This window comes from Falco cherrug, chromosome 2, assembly GCF_023634085.1.
Source record: "Falco cherrug isolate bFalChe1 chromosome 2, bFalChe1.pri, whole genome shotgun sequence".
NCBI lineage: Eukaryota > Metazoa > Chordata > Aves > Falconiformes > Falconidae > Falco > Falco cherrug.
In genome coordinates this window covers 58,399,163-58,413,362 of record NC_073698.1, presented here as the reverse complement: position 1 = coordinate 58,413,362, position 14,200 = coordinate 58,399,163, and the positions used below count along the sequence as shown (strand labels likewise).

Sequence of the window (14,200 nt, the reverse complement as noted above, 5' to 3'; positions counted from 1 at the left end):
TCAGTTTGATAGCTTTTAGAAGTCAGTGTCATTTTAATAGTATTCTTGTACTGAAATTCTTGTCATTGATACAGAAGAAAGTGTTGTGAAGACAAGATACTGAGCAGCACTTAGTATTTTTTATTGGACGTTACATCGTAATAGGATCAGAGCTATGTGTCTTAAGCAGATTTGCCCAGGAAAACTACAGTCTACATGCACAGCTGTAGACTTTGTCTTTCAGATCAGTTTTCAGTGTTTGGTGTCATCTTCACTGCCTGCTTTTCCCTCAGTGACTTCTTAAAGAAACTTAGACTTTATTTGTACTCAGGATTTTGTATCCAAGTTACATACCTGTATCTCTCCCAACAGTTTCCTCATTTTGGGTAGCTTGGTGACAATTTCAGGTTCTTGCACATCCTATCTGGCATGTCCTAAGCAAGAGAATGAAAAGTAACTTCCAGCACTGTGGGGAGCACTAAGTTCTTTAGCAGATCTTGCATGGAGCCTGAAGGGAGGAGCCCAAGCTTCAGAGTATTTCTTTCCTGTGAACCTTACATGATTTGCTGCAGACTGATGAGCAATGTGCCAAAAACCTAGACGTTTCAGATCGGAATGGTTCTAGTCTGAAAACTGATGTTGAAATGCCTGGGTGAGATTCACTGCTCATCTTGGATGTGCCTTGCTGTGAAAATCATTCATTTTTAAATAGAAAGAATAGAATAGACTTACAGTTGGAAGGGATGTACAACAATCAAGTCCAACTGCCTGACCAACCTGGGGCTGATCAGAAGTTAAAGCATGTTATTAAGGGCATTGTCCAAATGCCTCTTAAACACAGACAGGCTTGGGGCATCAGCTACCTCTCTAGGAAGCTTGTTCAAATGTTTGACCACCCTCACAGTAAAGAAACTCTTCCCCTGATGCTCAGCCTGAACCTCCTCTGATGCAGCTCTGAACTATTCCCACACTGTCCAATCAGTGGATATCATGGAGAAGAGATCAGCACCTCCCTCTCTACTTCCCCTCCTCAGGAAGTTCTCTCTATAGAGCAATGAGGTTCCCCTTGAGCCTGCTTTTCTTCAAACTAGATAAGCCTATGAGGTCCTTAGCTGCTTCTCACAAGACATTCCTTCTAGCCCTTTCACCAGCTTTGTTGCCCTCCTCTGGATGCATTGAGGGACCTTAAGATCTATCTTAAATTGCGGGGCCCAGAGCTGTGGTGCACAGTACTTCAGGTGAGGCTGTGCCAGTGCTGAATACAGCCAGATAATCGTGTCTTTTGACCGGCTGGTTATGCTGTGTTTGATGCACACCAGGTTGCAGTTTGCCCTCTTGGCTGCCAGGGCAGACTGCTGACCCATACTGAGCCTGCTGCCGACCAGCACCCCCAGGTCCCTTTCTGCAGGGCTGATCTCCAGCCACTCCTTTCCCAGTTTATATTTGTGCCCAGCATTACTCCATCCTAGGTGCAGAATCCAGCATTTTGACTTGTTAAATTCCATCCCACAAATCATAGTCCAATGCTCCAATCTATCTAGATCCCTCTGCAAGGCCTCCTGTCCCTCAAGAGAGTCAATAGCACCTCCCAGTTTGGTATCATCAGCACACTTGCTAATGGTGCATTCAACTTCGGCTTTCAGATTGCTGATAAATATATTGAACAGAACTGTCCCTAGAATTGAACCCTGAGCAACACTGCTGGTGGCTGGGTGCCAGCCAGATGTAGCCCCATTCAGTACAACCCTTTGAAGCTCTGCCCTTCAGAGCCAGACTTCATCCAGTGCACTGTGAACATGCTTATCCCACAGCTGGACAACTTGTCCAGAAGGATGCTATGAGGGGAAAATACCAAAAGCCTTACTAAAATCCAGAAAAACTACATCCATCACCTTCCCTTCATCCACTACGTGGGAGACGTTGTAGAAGGATATCAAATCAGTTAAATAGGACTTCCCCTTGTGAACCCATGTTGACTGTGGCTGATGACTGCGTTATTCTTTAAATGCCTTTCAACAGCACTCAGAATAATCTTCTCAATAATTTTTCCAGGAACTGAGGTTAGACTAACAGGTCTGTAGTTCCCTGGGTATTCTCTCATGCCCTTTTTGTAGACTGGAATAACATTCCTCCCCAGACTCCTAAGACCTGTGGTAGATGATTGAGAGGGTTCCTGCCGTGACATCTGCTAGCTCCTTCAGTACTCTGGGGTGAATCCCAGATTGTCTCCACCACCAGTATCCCTACAAATGTGATCCCCAGCCTCATAAGCCAGCTATTTCACATTGTGTCCATTATGTTGTGGTATTCTCAGGCTTTACTGGCTGAACCTTCAGGAATTTTCCCTACTTTGTCACCTTAAGCATCTGCCTTGGTCACGCAAGTTAAAAGCCTTTTATCTCTGCTCCTTCTGTGTAGTCACTCAAAAGAGAGACTCCTTTTGATGGCCAGTGAGAGGAATAGCTTATCTTAGGCACTTGCAGTCATCTTGTAGAGGTACCGAAAGCTCTCATTTGTGTAGAAGCTTAGGAAGACTAGGCTTATAACTTAAGGTTCATTTCCATTGTCACTTCAATTGGGCAGAAGTGCAGGTAACTGCTAAAGTGGAGCAATCTAGCTGCCTTTTATCATAGAGCTAATTAGGTTGGAAGGAAACCCTGGAGGTCATCTCTAGTCCAGCAGCTTAAAACAGAGCTAAATTCATAAATAAGATTGCTTCGGACCTTAGCCAGGTGAGCTGCAAAAATCAAGGGTGGTGGGGTAGTTACACGTGACCAGTTTGCCTCCGCCTCTTTTCCTATGTTGTGCTCTTCAGCCTCCTAACCATCTCAGTGGTTCTTTACTGGACTTCCGGGTTGTTGGTGTGTTTCTTGTGTTGGACACCACACTGAACACAGTACAGTTGATGTAGCCTCATAAGAACAACCACTTTCACTGACCTGCTGGTTATGCTGTAGCTATTACAGCCCAGCGTGCATTTCACCTTCTTCATTGCTGCACAGGCACGCTACGGACTCACCTTCAACTTATCAGCTGGGAACCCCAGATCCTTTCCTGCAGAGCTGCTACCTAGGCAATCCCCAGCCTGGACTGTTGCATGGTGCTTTGATTTTCAAGAGGCTTCTGTCAACCCATTTCTCCAGCCTGTCGTGGTTCCCGCAAATAGCTGTCCTGTTCTCCACATCTCTAGCTGAACCCCTCCAACCACCACAAACACTTTCTGCCTTGCTGTAATTTTTTCCTTTGGGAGGGAAGGTTGGCCCAAGCTGGAGCTGTTTGAACATTAGTGTCTGTATAGGAAAGGGTAGTGTCTATTGGAAAGGGCAGCTACAAAGAGAATGGAGGCTCTCTCTCACAAGGAGCCACATGGAGAAGACAAGGGGCAATGGGTACAAGTTGCACTGGGAGAGATTTCAGCTTGATATAATAATTTGTTTACATAGAGAACAATCAATCACTGGAACAACCTCTCCAGAGACATGGCAGAGTCCTCATCACTGGAGGTTTTCAAGATGCAATTGGACAGGGTGCTAGTTAATTTCATCTAGATGCCCTTTCCCACAAAATGTTGGACCAGATGATCTTTGGAGGCCCCTTCTAGAGTGGGCTGTTCTGTATTTGTGTGAAAGGCTTTAGGAAAAGGTAACCAATATGGGGAAGTGGTCATAGTAGAGCATGACTTTTCAGTGGTTTTGTTGTATTAAAGTAAATACGAAGTTTTACCCTTGGGTGCCTCCATTTCGATGGTATGAATTTCCTTCCCTTGTGAACAGTTCTTCTAGCCATTCACAAATAATAAGATAAATAAGGAATAAAGACCTTTTTATCCGAGTGTAGCTGAGTTTGATTCTGCACAGATTAAGGGAGTCAGACAGCAAAAATGTAGTCCCAAATCTAAGCTGATCTCACTCTCTATATAGGTAAAGAATAAGTGTTTAAAAAAAATGCATATATAGTTTAAAGAACAGACTTAAACTATGTCTCCTAAGCAGCAAAGAAAAAATACCCTTTCTGGGTCAGACCAAGATGTTGATTTGTCTTTGTGGAATAGTCTTTGTTAGAAAGAGAAGAAAACAAAAAAAAAACCCTCTGTGCATTCCATTGCATCAAGCTTATGTTTCTAATCAAATATAGCTGCTTTACGATAATCCTACAGAAAAGTGGGATCTACTAGTCTGCATTAACATCCCATTTCCTTTTGTCCTGCTACATTTTTTTTATGTCTAAGGCAAGCATGACCCTAAACCCTAGGTCAACAGCATGTATCCTTGTTTCTGGATTTGGCTGTCACGTGTATATAGCACTTAAGTCACTGACTTTTTACAAGCAGCAGGAGAGCTGTCATAGGTGGATTTTTTAAAAAATTGTTATTAATAGATGCATGGTAGCATGACTCTTTTGGAGTACTTAAAAGAGTACAACTGTAAGGCCTCGGGATTTGTGGGCTGCATTTGTATTGTCTTTTGAATATAATTACCAAAACGTGTTTGGTGCTTGTTTGCTTTTACTGATGAACTTTGAGTGAGCATCAGGGTACAATGAACATTGAAAAGACTGAGTTGATGCGACCGATATAGTTGTGTCCTCAGTAACATATACTGTTTTGTTACCAGCAGCATCCTAGTGCTACTATCGGGATAGATAGATTATCCAAGTCTTTCTTAAAGAACCTGACTATTCTTACAATGCAAAGTGAAATTTGTGCACAGCCGAGTTCCAGAAATCTGTTTGTGTTTCACTAGCATAGATATAGTTATTGAACTGTCATTTTTGGCCTTCTCTAAAGGAGTCAAAAGTCATAGAAGAGAGACTGCTTAGTGCTTGTCTTCAGCTGGTGTCTAAGTGAATGAATGTAAGAAATTTTTTTGCTTGGGAATAAGGACTCATAAAATGTCTGAGGAGTATTTGGAGGTACTGCCAGAAAAGTATATGTAATACTGAAAATAATCAGAACAGAAAATTATCAGTGTCAGAATGGAGGAAAAAAAACCCAACAAACCACAAAGGAAAATAATGGGGTTTTTTTAAAGCTCAAGATAATACTGCAGGTTGTTTGCCTGACGTGGTTTATTTGTGGTTTTGGGTAGACAGTTTCTTTTAGCCAGAATCTGTAGCATTAATTTTATTTTTTTTTTAAAGTATAAGCACTTAACACACTATGTGGGCTATAATTGTGTCTTACTGAAGTTCTGCAGTTCCAGTTCTTTTCCCCAATAGACAGGTTTTGATGTTACCATTTTTGATAGGATAACATTTATATTTGCAAGGAACTAATCTGTTGTTCTCATTCTGTCCTGCTGTTTTAAAACACAGCTGTGGGGACAAATCCACTGCATAGGCTTTGGAGACAGCAAGAGCTGACAACTCTTTAGGTATGTTCTGAAGGGAATCGTGGGTTATTAACTTTGTTGAATTTTAATGCAGCTTCTCTGGGAATTCATAAGGCAATTTAAAACTGCTGTAGTATTCATTTTGCCTTCCTTTGTCTTCAACTTTGACAGTGATCCAGTTGCATGTATTTGCCATCTGCATTGGTGATCTCACAGTGATACAAAACGAGGAGTTCAAGATTTGTTTTGTGTGAATAATATTGACCTGGCTATTAAATAGGGGATCAACTGTTTGCTCATATGCTATGACTTCTAAAAATTACTTTGTTCTGGTTGTGTGTTTCTGTTTTGTTCTGTTCTGTGTAGTTGCCTGTTAATCATCTACTAGTTCATCACTAATTTGATAAAGCATGTGAAGTAGACTGTAGTGATGTAGTTTTGGGAATACTGGAGGCTTGTATTGTGGAGGTTTTCGTACAAATTGAAAATGTCCCCTGTGTGAAAGAGATCGTTGTTAAGATACGGGGAATTTGTTAGCTATTTTGCAATTGGTCAAGAGGTATTTACTATTATTAATCATATGGGCCCTGTTTTTTCAGCTGTGTGCCCTACTGTTCATATTTGAACATACTGGGAGGGAATAGTTGTCTGTGGAGAAACTAACAATTTTTTATTATTTTTTTTTTAGAACTAGTGCTACCTTTTTGCTTGGGGATGGTGTAATTCTGGGATAGATGATACCTTCACTGTAGCCTATAGGTACTATATGTAATGAGTTTGAGATACTTGGATATGTTAAGGAACGGCACTTGCTTTTGTGGTTCCATTATTAAGTGAAACACTAGCTTGAGCTACAGTAGTATGTACATTTGGAGACACACAAGGAGATGTCAGGCTTAAGTTAATTCTGACAGTGGATTCTTATGTGATCTTTTAAGACTAGGTAATTCTTCCCACTTTGCATAGCAATTCACAAGCAGGGAAATCTTAGAGCTTGGTTAGATGAGTTTTGCAGTAGTTTAGTTGGAAGGTACCATCCCCACAGACAAGGCACATGAGTGGAATATATGAGCATTTCTGACCTGTTTCAGTTAAAAATTAAATCTTCCTGCAGAAGCTCAACATAACTTTGCTTCAACTTTCAAAGGAGTAGGTGCTTCCACAGAATCAATTACTGGTTTTCACCTGAAGATGGTGACTTCTGAAATTGCTCCAAGCTGTCACCTGGCTGAGCCCTAAGTTGCTCAATTAGTTTTGAAGAAAGAGAAGCCAAATATGTAATTGTCTGAATTGGTAACAATTGTTTGGGATATTGTTAGTTTGACTGTAAAGTAAGACTAAGCTTAGTACTCTAAACAGAGTATTTTCTTCATATCCTTAACTTCTAAGGAATTTGTTTTCATTGAATTGTGGGTTTAGGACATGGCAAAATAAGGTCTCTCGAAACAGGATTAGTGTTTAGGAAGACAGAGTTGACGTGTATCACCAATGTGCTGCTCATAAATTTAGGATCAGTCAATTGCATGCTTTGTGTATGCATCCTAGCTCTAGGGATGCTTATACTTGAGTCTAGCAGTCTAAATGGAGGAGCCCTCAAGGCTTGATCATGGTTTATATAGGTATTTCATTGAATCCTCTCAGCTTTCAGACTTAATGTAGTCCTAAAGAGGGACCATCTGAGCAATGCTTTTTGGTTTTGTATAGAAACACTACACATTTCTAGCTTAAAAAAAAACACACCAACCCCCCCCCAAAAAAAAACCCAACCCAAACACAAAAACACTCAAGTACTCCATTTCTTTGGCATGCTTACAATTTTGTCCATCTGTTAGTGGCACAATGCCCACTCACAATATGGTGTACCAGTTTCAACCAGGCACAGGTGCCAGCAGAAGATTGGTTTCATTTTCTGACACAAGATTTTTCTAGTGGAAGGTAGAGCCATATTAGGGGAATGTGCTTTGCTAGACTAATTACTTCTGTTGGCGTGTGTGTACTTCATGGTAATAGTTAGCACTTATGCAGTGCTTTACATTTTCAAATCACTGTTACTAAAAAAAGAAAAAAAAAAAAAGATTGAAGGTATTGCTGAATGATTATCTACTTTTCCAGCCTACTTTACTGAGATTTCTGCAGCTGGGAAGGGGGGGGGGGGGGGGGGTGGGCGGCATGTTGTGCATATTTACCCAGGAACAAGCACAAGATAAAATGTTTCTTAATTGCAATTCTTTCTCTTTGAAGTTTAATATCTGATGAATGTTTGTAACATTACAACTCTCTCTATATGATTGTATTGACCTTTGGAGGCTGCAAAAGAAAACAAAGGAGAGATCCAGGTTTTCAGGAGGAGATCTTGATCGCAGGATTACAGAATGGTTGAGGTTGGAAGGGGTCATGAGGTCACCTGAGCCGACCTGCTCAGGCAGGATCACCTTGAGCCAGTTGTCCTGATGATTTTTGAGTTTCTTCAAGAATGGGAGGCTTCACAACCCCTCTGGGCAACCTGTGCCAGTGCTTAGTCACCCTCTCAGTAAAAGTGTGTCCTCATGTTCAGACAGCACCTCCTGTGTTTCAGTTTGTGCCCATTTTCTGTGGTCCTGTCACTGGGCACCTCTGAGCAGAGCCTGGCTCTGTCTTCTTTGCAACCTCCCTGCAGGTATTTATGTACATTGATGAGATTCCCCTTGAGCCTTCTCTATTCCAGGCTACAGAGTCCCAGCTCTCTCAGCCTTTCCTCGCAGAGGGATGCTCCAGCCCCTTTATCATCTTACTAGCCCTTCATTGGACTCACTCCAGTATGTCCATGGCTCTCATGTACTGGGGAGCCCAGAACTGGACACAGTAGTCCGGGTGTGGCCTCATCAGTGCAGAAGAGAGGAGAAGAATCCTGTCTCTTGGCCTGCTGGCAATATTTTGTCTAATGCAGCCCAGGATACCATTAGTCCTCTTTCCTGCAGGGACACATTGCTGGCTGACATTCAACTTGGTGTCCACCAGGACCCTCAGGTGCTTTTCCACCAAGCTGCTTTACAGCTGGATAGCTTCCAGCATGGGCTGTGCCTGGGGCTGTTCCTCTCCAGGTGCAGGATTTTGCAGTTCTCCTTGTTGAACTCGATGAGGTTCCTACCAACCTGTATTTCCAGCCTGTTTAGGTCCCTCTGGATGGCATGATGACCCTCTGGCATATCAGCCACTCCTCCCAGTTTGGTGTCATCTGCATCTGTCACCGTTGCCGAGGGTACACTCTGCCTTATCATCCAGATCAATAATGATGTTGTTGAACAGGATTGGACCCAGTATTGACCCCTAGGGTACACTGGTAGTTACTGGCCTCCAATTAGGCTTTGTGCCACTGATGACCGTCCTCTGGGCCTTGCCATTCAGCCAGTTTTCAAACCACCTCACTGTCTGCATGTCCAGTCTGTACATCAAGACCTTCTTTATGAGGATCTTATGGGAGACTGTGTCAAAGGCCTTACAAAAGTCCAGGCCTTTGACACCATCTCCCATAAGATCTTTATTACTTCTCTTTTGCTGGGTGCTTTTCCTGTCTTTGAGAGTCCATACTTAAGCTTGGCTACACTTGACATGTTGAGACATTCCTGGTGTATGAGACTTGGGATGTTCAAAAGAAGATAAACCTATTTCTGCACAATTTTGAATGTGTACTTACTGAATGGCATTGAATTATCACGTGTTTTTCACTAGACCATTTATCCAGTTTGTCAACGGAAATCTGACTTCTCCTTAGTATGCTTCATCGCTGTTGCCTGGCAGCACCTTTAGACTTAATCAGCATACTCCTTATTGCATCATCCAAATTTTTTAAATGATCTATTAGAGCCAGGTGAAGGAAAGGCCCAATCCAGAATGCATCTAATTTTTCACAATGAGCTAGACTCTTAGTGTACTTTTTCTAGCTGTTATTTATACCCTTTCTAGAATAACTTCTTGCGGCCCATATTTTTTCTGGGGTATTTCACACTGTCCCCAATGGTATTCTCAAGCCCTTGTGACCTCAAGGTATAGGATGTTTACAGGTTTTCTTTCATTGGGAAGGCCCTTTTTTTTCTGTCCAAGTCAGAAATTATACTTAGTTTTATAAAAATGGCTAAAATATGTCTTTGGCAAACAATTAATCATATCTTTTTATGTTTTAGAGGACCACCTAGAAAATATTTTGGCTAAGTGTTTTTTTTCTGAGTAATTTTGACCAGTCACCTTAGCTTTGTTTCTTTAGCTTACCTTTTCATATCTTTTTTCCTCTTGAACAGTAGGCATGTAAGCATTGTTTTATTTCAAGCTTCTGGATTCTCAGGGTTTCTTCGTGATTCCTCAGAGGTGACAGTTGAGATTACTCTGGGTTGTATAGGACCTGTTGGAGTAAATTTAACCAATTGTTGCAACTTAAAACAAATTGCCTTCTCTATAAATACTGTGTCTTGTAGTTCACTATTTTTGCTTTTGTTCTTGCTCCCTTTCTGCTAGTCGTATCCTTCCTATCTGACTGCAGCTGACCCCTGTGAAAAAATGAAGCAAAAAGTCATAGAACGCTTTGGTTTTCTTGGCATTGTCCATTTTCTTTCCCATGGAGTATTGGAATAACTCCTTCCTTGCTGCTCTTCTTACTAATATATCTATGGAATTGTGGGGTTTGTTCTTTACATACATTACCTTTTCTTATTTTGTGGTGTGACCTTTCTGAGTTTTCCTCTATGAGCGCTGCTGTTATACTTGTCCTTGATAATTTGACCTAGTTCCTTTTTTCCTATTACTCTTACATTTTGCATCACTAAAGCATTTGTGAATCACCATCTGGTCTCTTACTACATATACTTCCCACTCATCCGTGTTAAGATAGTTTGTATTTGTGTAATGAATACTGCTTCTCTGAGAAGTGCTTAGTTATCCTGAATTCTTTCCACCAGAGTTTCGTTCTGGGAAGAAATTTCTCGGTAGAAGAATGTATACTTCAGTAAACTCAATGAAGTCCATTGGCTTTGTTTACTGTTCTTCCTTTTACTAAGAATGACCAGTTGTCATTTTGTGAGTGTGATCAATTGCCTTCCATCTTCGCATTCTCTCAGCTAGTTTATTTCTACATTAAAAAAAAAAAAAAACCAACAACAAAAGAAACACAACCCCCAAAAAAATAAAGTCCCAACACTGAATTTCAAGTACTGGTTGAACAGTCTTGTATTGTAGAGTCTGAAAAGTTAAAGACCTCCTTCAAGAAGATGTATTTAGGACAGATTCCCTTTATTCTTAGTAGTACTCTTAGAACAAATTTTGAAGCTACTTCCTCCATGAATTTCAGCCCCCAGTTGTTCTGTATAATTGGTGTGAGCCGGAGTTTCCCCATTGCATTTTATTTTTTATTTTCTTATAGTTGCAATGTTTCTTTAGTTTAGTCATCATGTATTCTGTATTTCCATGTTTTGTTTTGGTGGTGTTGAGATGTGTGACTTCTTTCCTTCATAAGGCTTTCTTTTAATTTTATAACATCTGCACCTCTGATGTTAAGTCTTACCTCACCTGTGGGGACATAATTTGGAGTGGAAGGAGAAGGAACAAATGCCTGCCAAGTATTGCAGTGATGAATCTCACATCTTACTGCTCATTCTGCTGAAGCTTTAAGTCTTAGGGAAGAAAAGAGTACTAGAAACAACCTCAAAACCTGTTCTTTCACATATTTTTATGAAAACTTCTCTCTGCCACAAAAGAAGTAGTCTGCTTCAAAATGAGAAAGGAGGCAATGTCAGCAGGTCCTTTTCACACTTCTGGTCATGGTTCGTATCTGGCCCAGCAACATCTAAGACTGTGTACTAGTTTCCCTTTATAATCAGTGGAGACAGTGAGCTACTTCTGAAAGGTGGACAACTGCATTTAATTAGGAACTTAATCCCTACAGGTGTCCCCATCTCTCAACCAGTTAGAAAGGAAGCCTAGTATACCAGCCTGGGTGTAGATGCCTACTTCTGGTGACATTTGCCTTAATTCTGTCATTTACCCTTTCCATAGGCTGTTATTGTAGTTCTGTTAAGTACTAAGGGTCAGACCTGTATTAGCAGTAGGGAAGAACTGCTCTAGAGATCAAGGCATGTAGGAAAGGGATTCAGTCAATGGATGTAGAGTTCAACTTTGTTTTTTCACATACCAAGTCAAAGATTGATTTTTGTGATGCCTGTAGAGCCCATGTTGCTTGAATCAAGAAACTGCCTCTGAATGAGCAGAGTGCTTTCCTCTATTTCCTGCACCTGTGGAGTAGAGGTTGTGACACATATGTTTTTATGTGAAGTACCCATGTACTGTGTGTGATAATACTTTGGCTGAAGTAGGGCTTATTGTTATATTAATCTCAGAAATGCCTGCTTGTAGTACCCAAAATCAGCTACATGGTGCAGGCTTTAAAGACTTTTTTTGAGTACAAGCTGCAGTTATTCTTGATCTCTTAACCCCAGAGTTCCTCACCCTGCTGTAAAACTGCTTCCTGAGTGCAAGAACTAACTGCTTCTCTGCTCAGATGCTAAAATTTTTGAGCTCCATGGCATTCCATTGCAGTGCTAATGAAATGACATGAGGTACTTGCTAAATGCAGCAGCCCTGGAGAAGCAGCTCATTGTGCCTTTGTAGATTTGACTACAGTTAAAACAGTTTGCGTGTGTGACACTTCATGTGCAACCGTTAGAAAGAATTTCTTGTTCGTACAGTAGCTTCGAAGAGTGGACAGTCATGGTAGAGCTTTAGCTAAGGATGATAAATGTGTCTAAATATTGGGAATTAACCTTTGCAGTTGATGAATTGTGGAAACGATGTGAAGCTTCTGCCGTTCTAATTAATCTGGCTAAAATGTCTAGCAAATAGGGAAATTTCTAATGTCTCTGAGAATAGACAATGTCTGCAATAAAGGGACAAATGCCAGCGTATTGCAGGAAGTGCCCTTTGCTTTTTAAGTCTTGTATCCAGATCTTGACTGATAGAAAAGATTGTGATATGAAATGCTGTATATTTTTTAAATTCTAAATTTAATTTATATTTCTAACTTTACCCTTAAATATATAAACCTAATGTAATGGCATGGTTTATTTTGACAGATAAGGAAGGACATCATTTTTCTATATTCTGGGTGCTGGTGAGTGTAATCCTAGGGGCAATAGCCATGCTGTGCAAAGAACAAGGAATTACAATACTGGTAAGAATCCTCCTATTGACTGAATTTTGACCTTAGCATCTGTCAGGAGCAGTTGTAAAGCTTACAAAGACAAATCTTCTTCACAGCTAATTGCATGCACACCTTTTTATTCTGTTCAGAAAAGCTGATAAAAAGCAGTGTTCTACTAGATCTCCCTTGATTGTATCCCTGCAGCTCTGTTGGAATTCTTCATTTTATCTTTTGTAAACAGGTTGCTTGTATCTGTTAATTTTTTTGCAAAATTTAGAAGATTTATAGTGTTAGTTTTGATGCATATCATGTTCATTGGCCTTGTTTTGAATGTTAGTGGTCAAGACAGCAGGCCTACAAACCTCTTTATGAACAAAGTTATAACTGGAGGAGAGCATTTTTAAAATCTCCACCCTCAGGTGTAATCAGAAGTAGGGCCATTGTTTATGTATTTCTAATACCGAGTCTTTTCCTTCTGTCCCTTATTTAAAGATTTGTTTATGCAAACAGATTTAGTTACTGTTCACGTTCATTGTGCTCTTGCTTTTTATTACTTCAGTGAAGACATTCTGTTATCGGTGACCAAATCAGCCACCTGAAATGCTGCATCTGTGATTTTTACCTGTTATATAGCGATATATCTTTATAAATAAATCTGATCCATAGTTTTAACTGACATAGATAAAGCAACAGAATCAGAAGAATTCTTTACAGCAGGGACCCTCTTGTTCTGGCTAGGAAAAAAAGGGAGGAGAAATTACCGAAAACTTCTTGCTTTAGGATGTTGGTTTTGGGTAGATGTTTGTGGAGTGATACAGTTTTCAAATATGTCTGTAAGGAAAACAAAAGGAATTCTCTTTTAAAATATGGTGTATTTCCTTTAGTGGTATGAAGTAATTATTGGAGATAGCAGACACAGAATTGTTATCGGATCTGTGTTTTTTATTTGTTTGCTCTTGCATTGCTAGGACAATATTTATTGTTGTGCTGAGGGACATGGGTCAGAGGGATGAAGGAATAAACCACACATTAAAAAAATTGCTTGTAGGCTGAATGTAATTTTCAGCAGGATTCTTGCCTTCCTATGTCCATGCGAGTGAGCCAAAAGACTTTTAACTGCTAGGATGCTTTTCTATGTGGAGCCACTCCACCCTTTAACGTATTTTCTGTCTCCTTCCTTTGACTGTTAGAAGGAGACTTGTGGCTTCCCAGTGTACTCTGCCTCACCTGGAAATATTTTTACTGTCTTTTTTCCATTTAGTCTTTAGAACACTGAGGTAATTTCCAAAGTTAGTAGGATATAGGCTAAATATTCAAGGATTGTCATGGTTGGTGATTGCTGAAACATTGAAGGGATTTTGCTGGTCACCTCGATGGAATTACCCTGGACACATTTTGGTTGCTTGCTTGTGGGTAGTACATGCAAGTGTAGTCCTGAAAAGCACTGAATATGCTCTAATTTTATGTGTAGTGGCTGATGTCACTTTGCTTCCCTCCCCACCCCGCCCCAGCAACTTCCACTGTGTATATTGACGTAATTACAAAAAAAGCAAGCTTGATACCTCTGTTAATTATCTCTGAGCTTTTGTTACAACAATTTATGTACTTTAAAAATACTGTTTCTGGAATCTGACTGTCAAAAGATACTATGCTGCACAGCAAAAAATAAGTAGAAGGCTTAAAAAAACTCCAGTTTACTGACAGAAGCCTTCCCTTTTGACCACAGTAC

At 40.5% G+C, this 14,200-nt stretch overlaps 1 protein-coding gene across 5 annotated transcripts in view; it reads left to right on the top strand.

Annotated features, from left to right (window-relative positions):
* TMTC4 (transmembrane O-mannosyltransferase targeting cadherins 4) overlaps positions 1 to 14,200 on the top strand; it is a 59,108-nt gene that overhangs the window by 15,486 nt on the left and 29,422 nt on the right. For all 5 annotated transcript variants that reach the window (XR_008730996.1, XM_055702701.1, XM_055702704.1 and 2 more), the window contains exon 6: positions 12,404 to 12,501. Coding sequence is in view for 4 of the 5 variants with exons in the window: in XM_055702701.1 (XP_055558676.1) it covers positions 12,404 to 12,501 (98 nt within the window). In the remaining variant the exon portion in view is untranslated. The remainder of the gene's footprint in view (positions 1 to 12,403; positions 12,502 to 14,200) is intronic.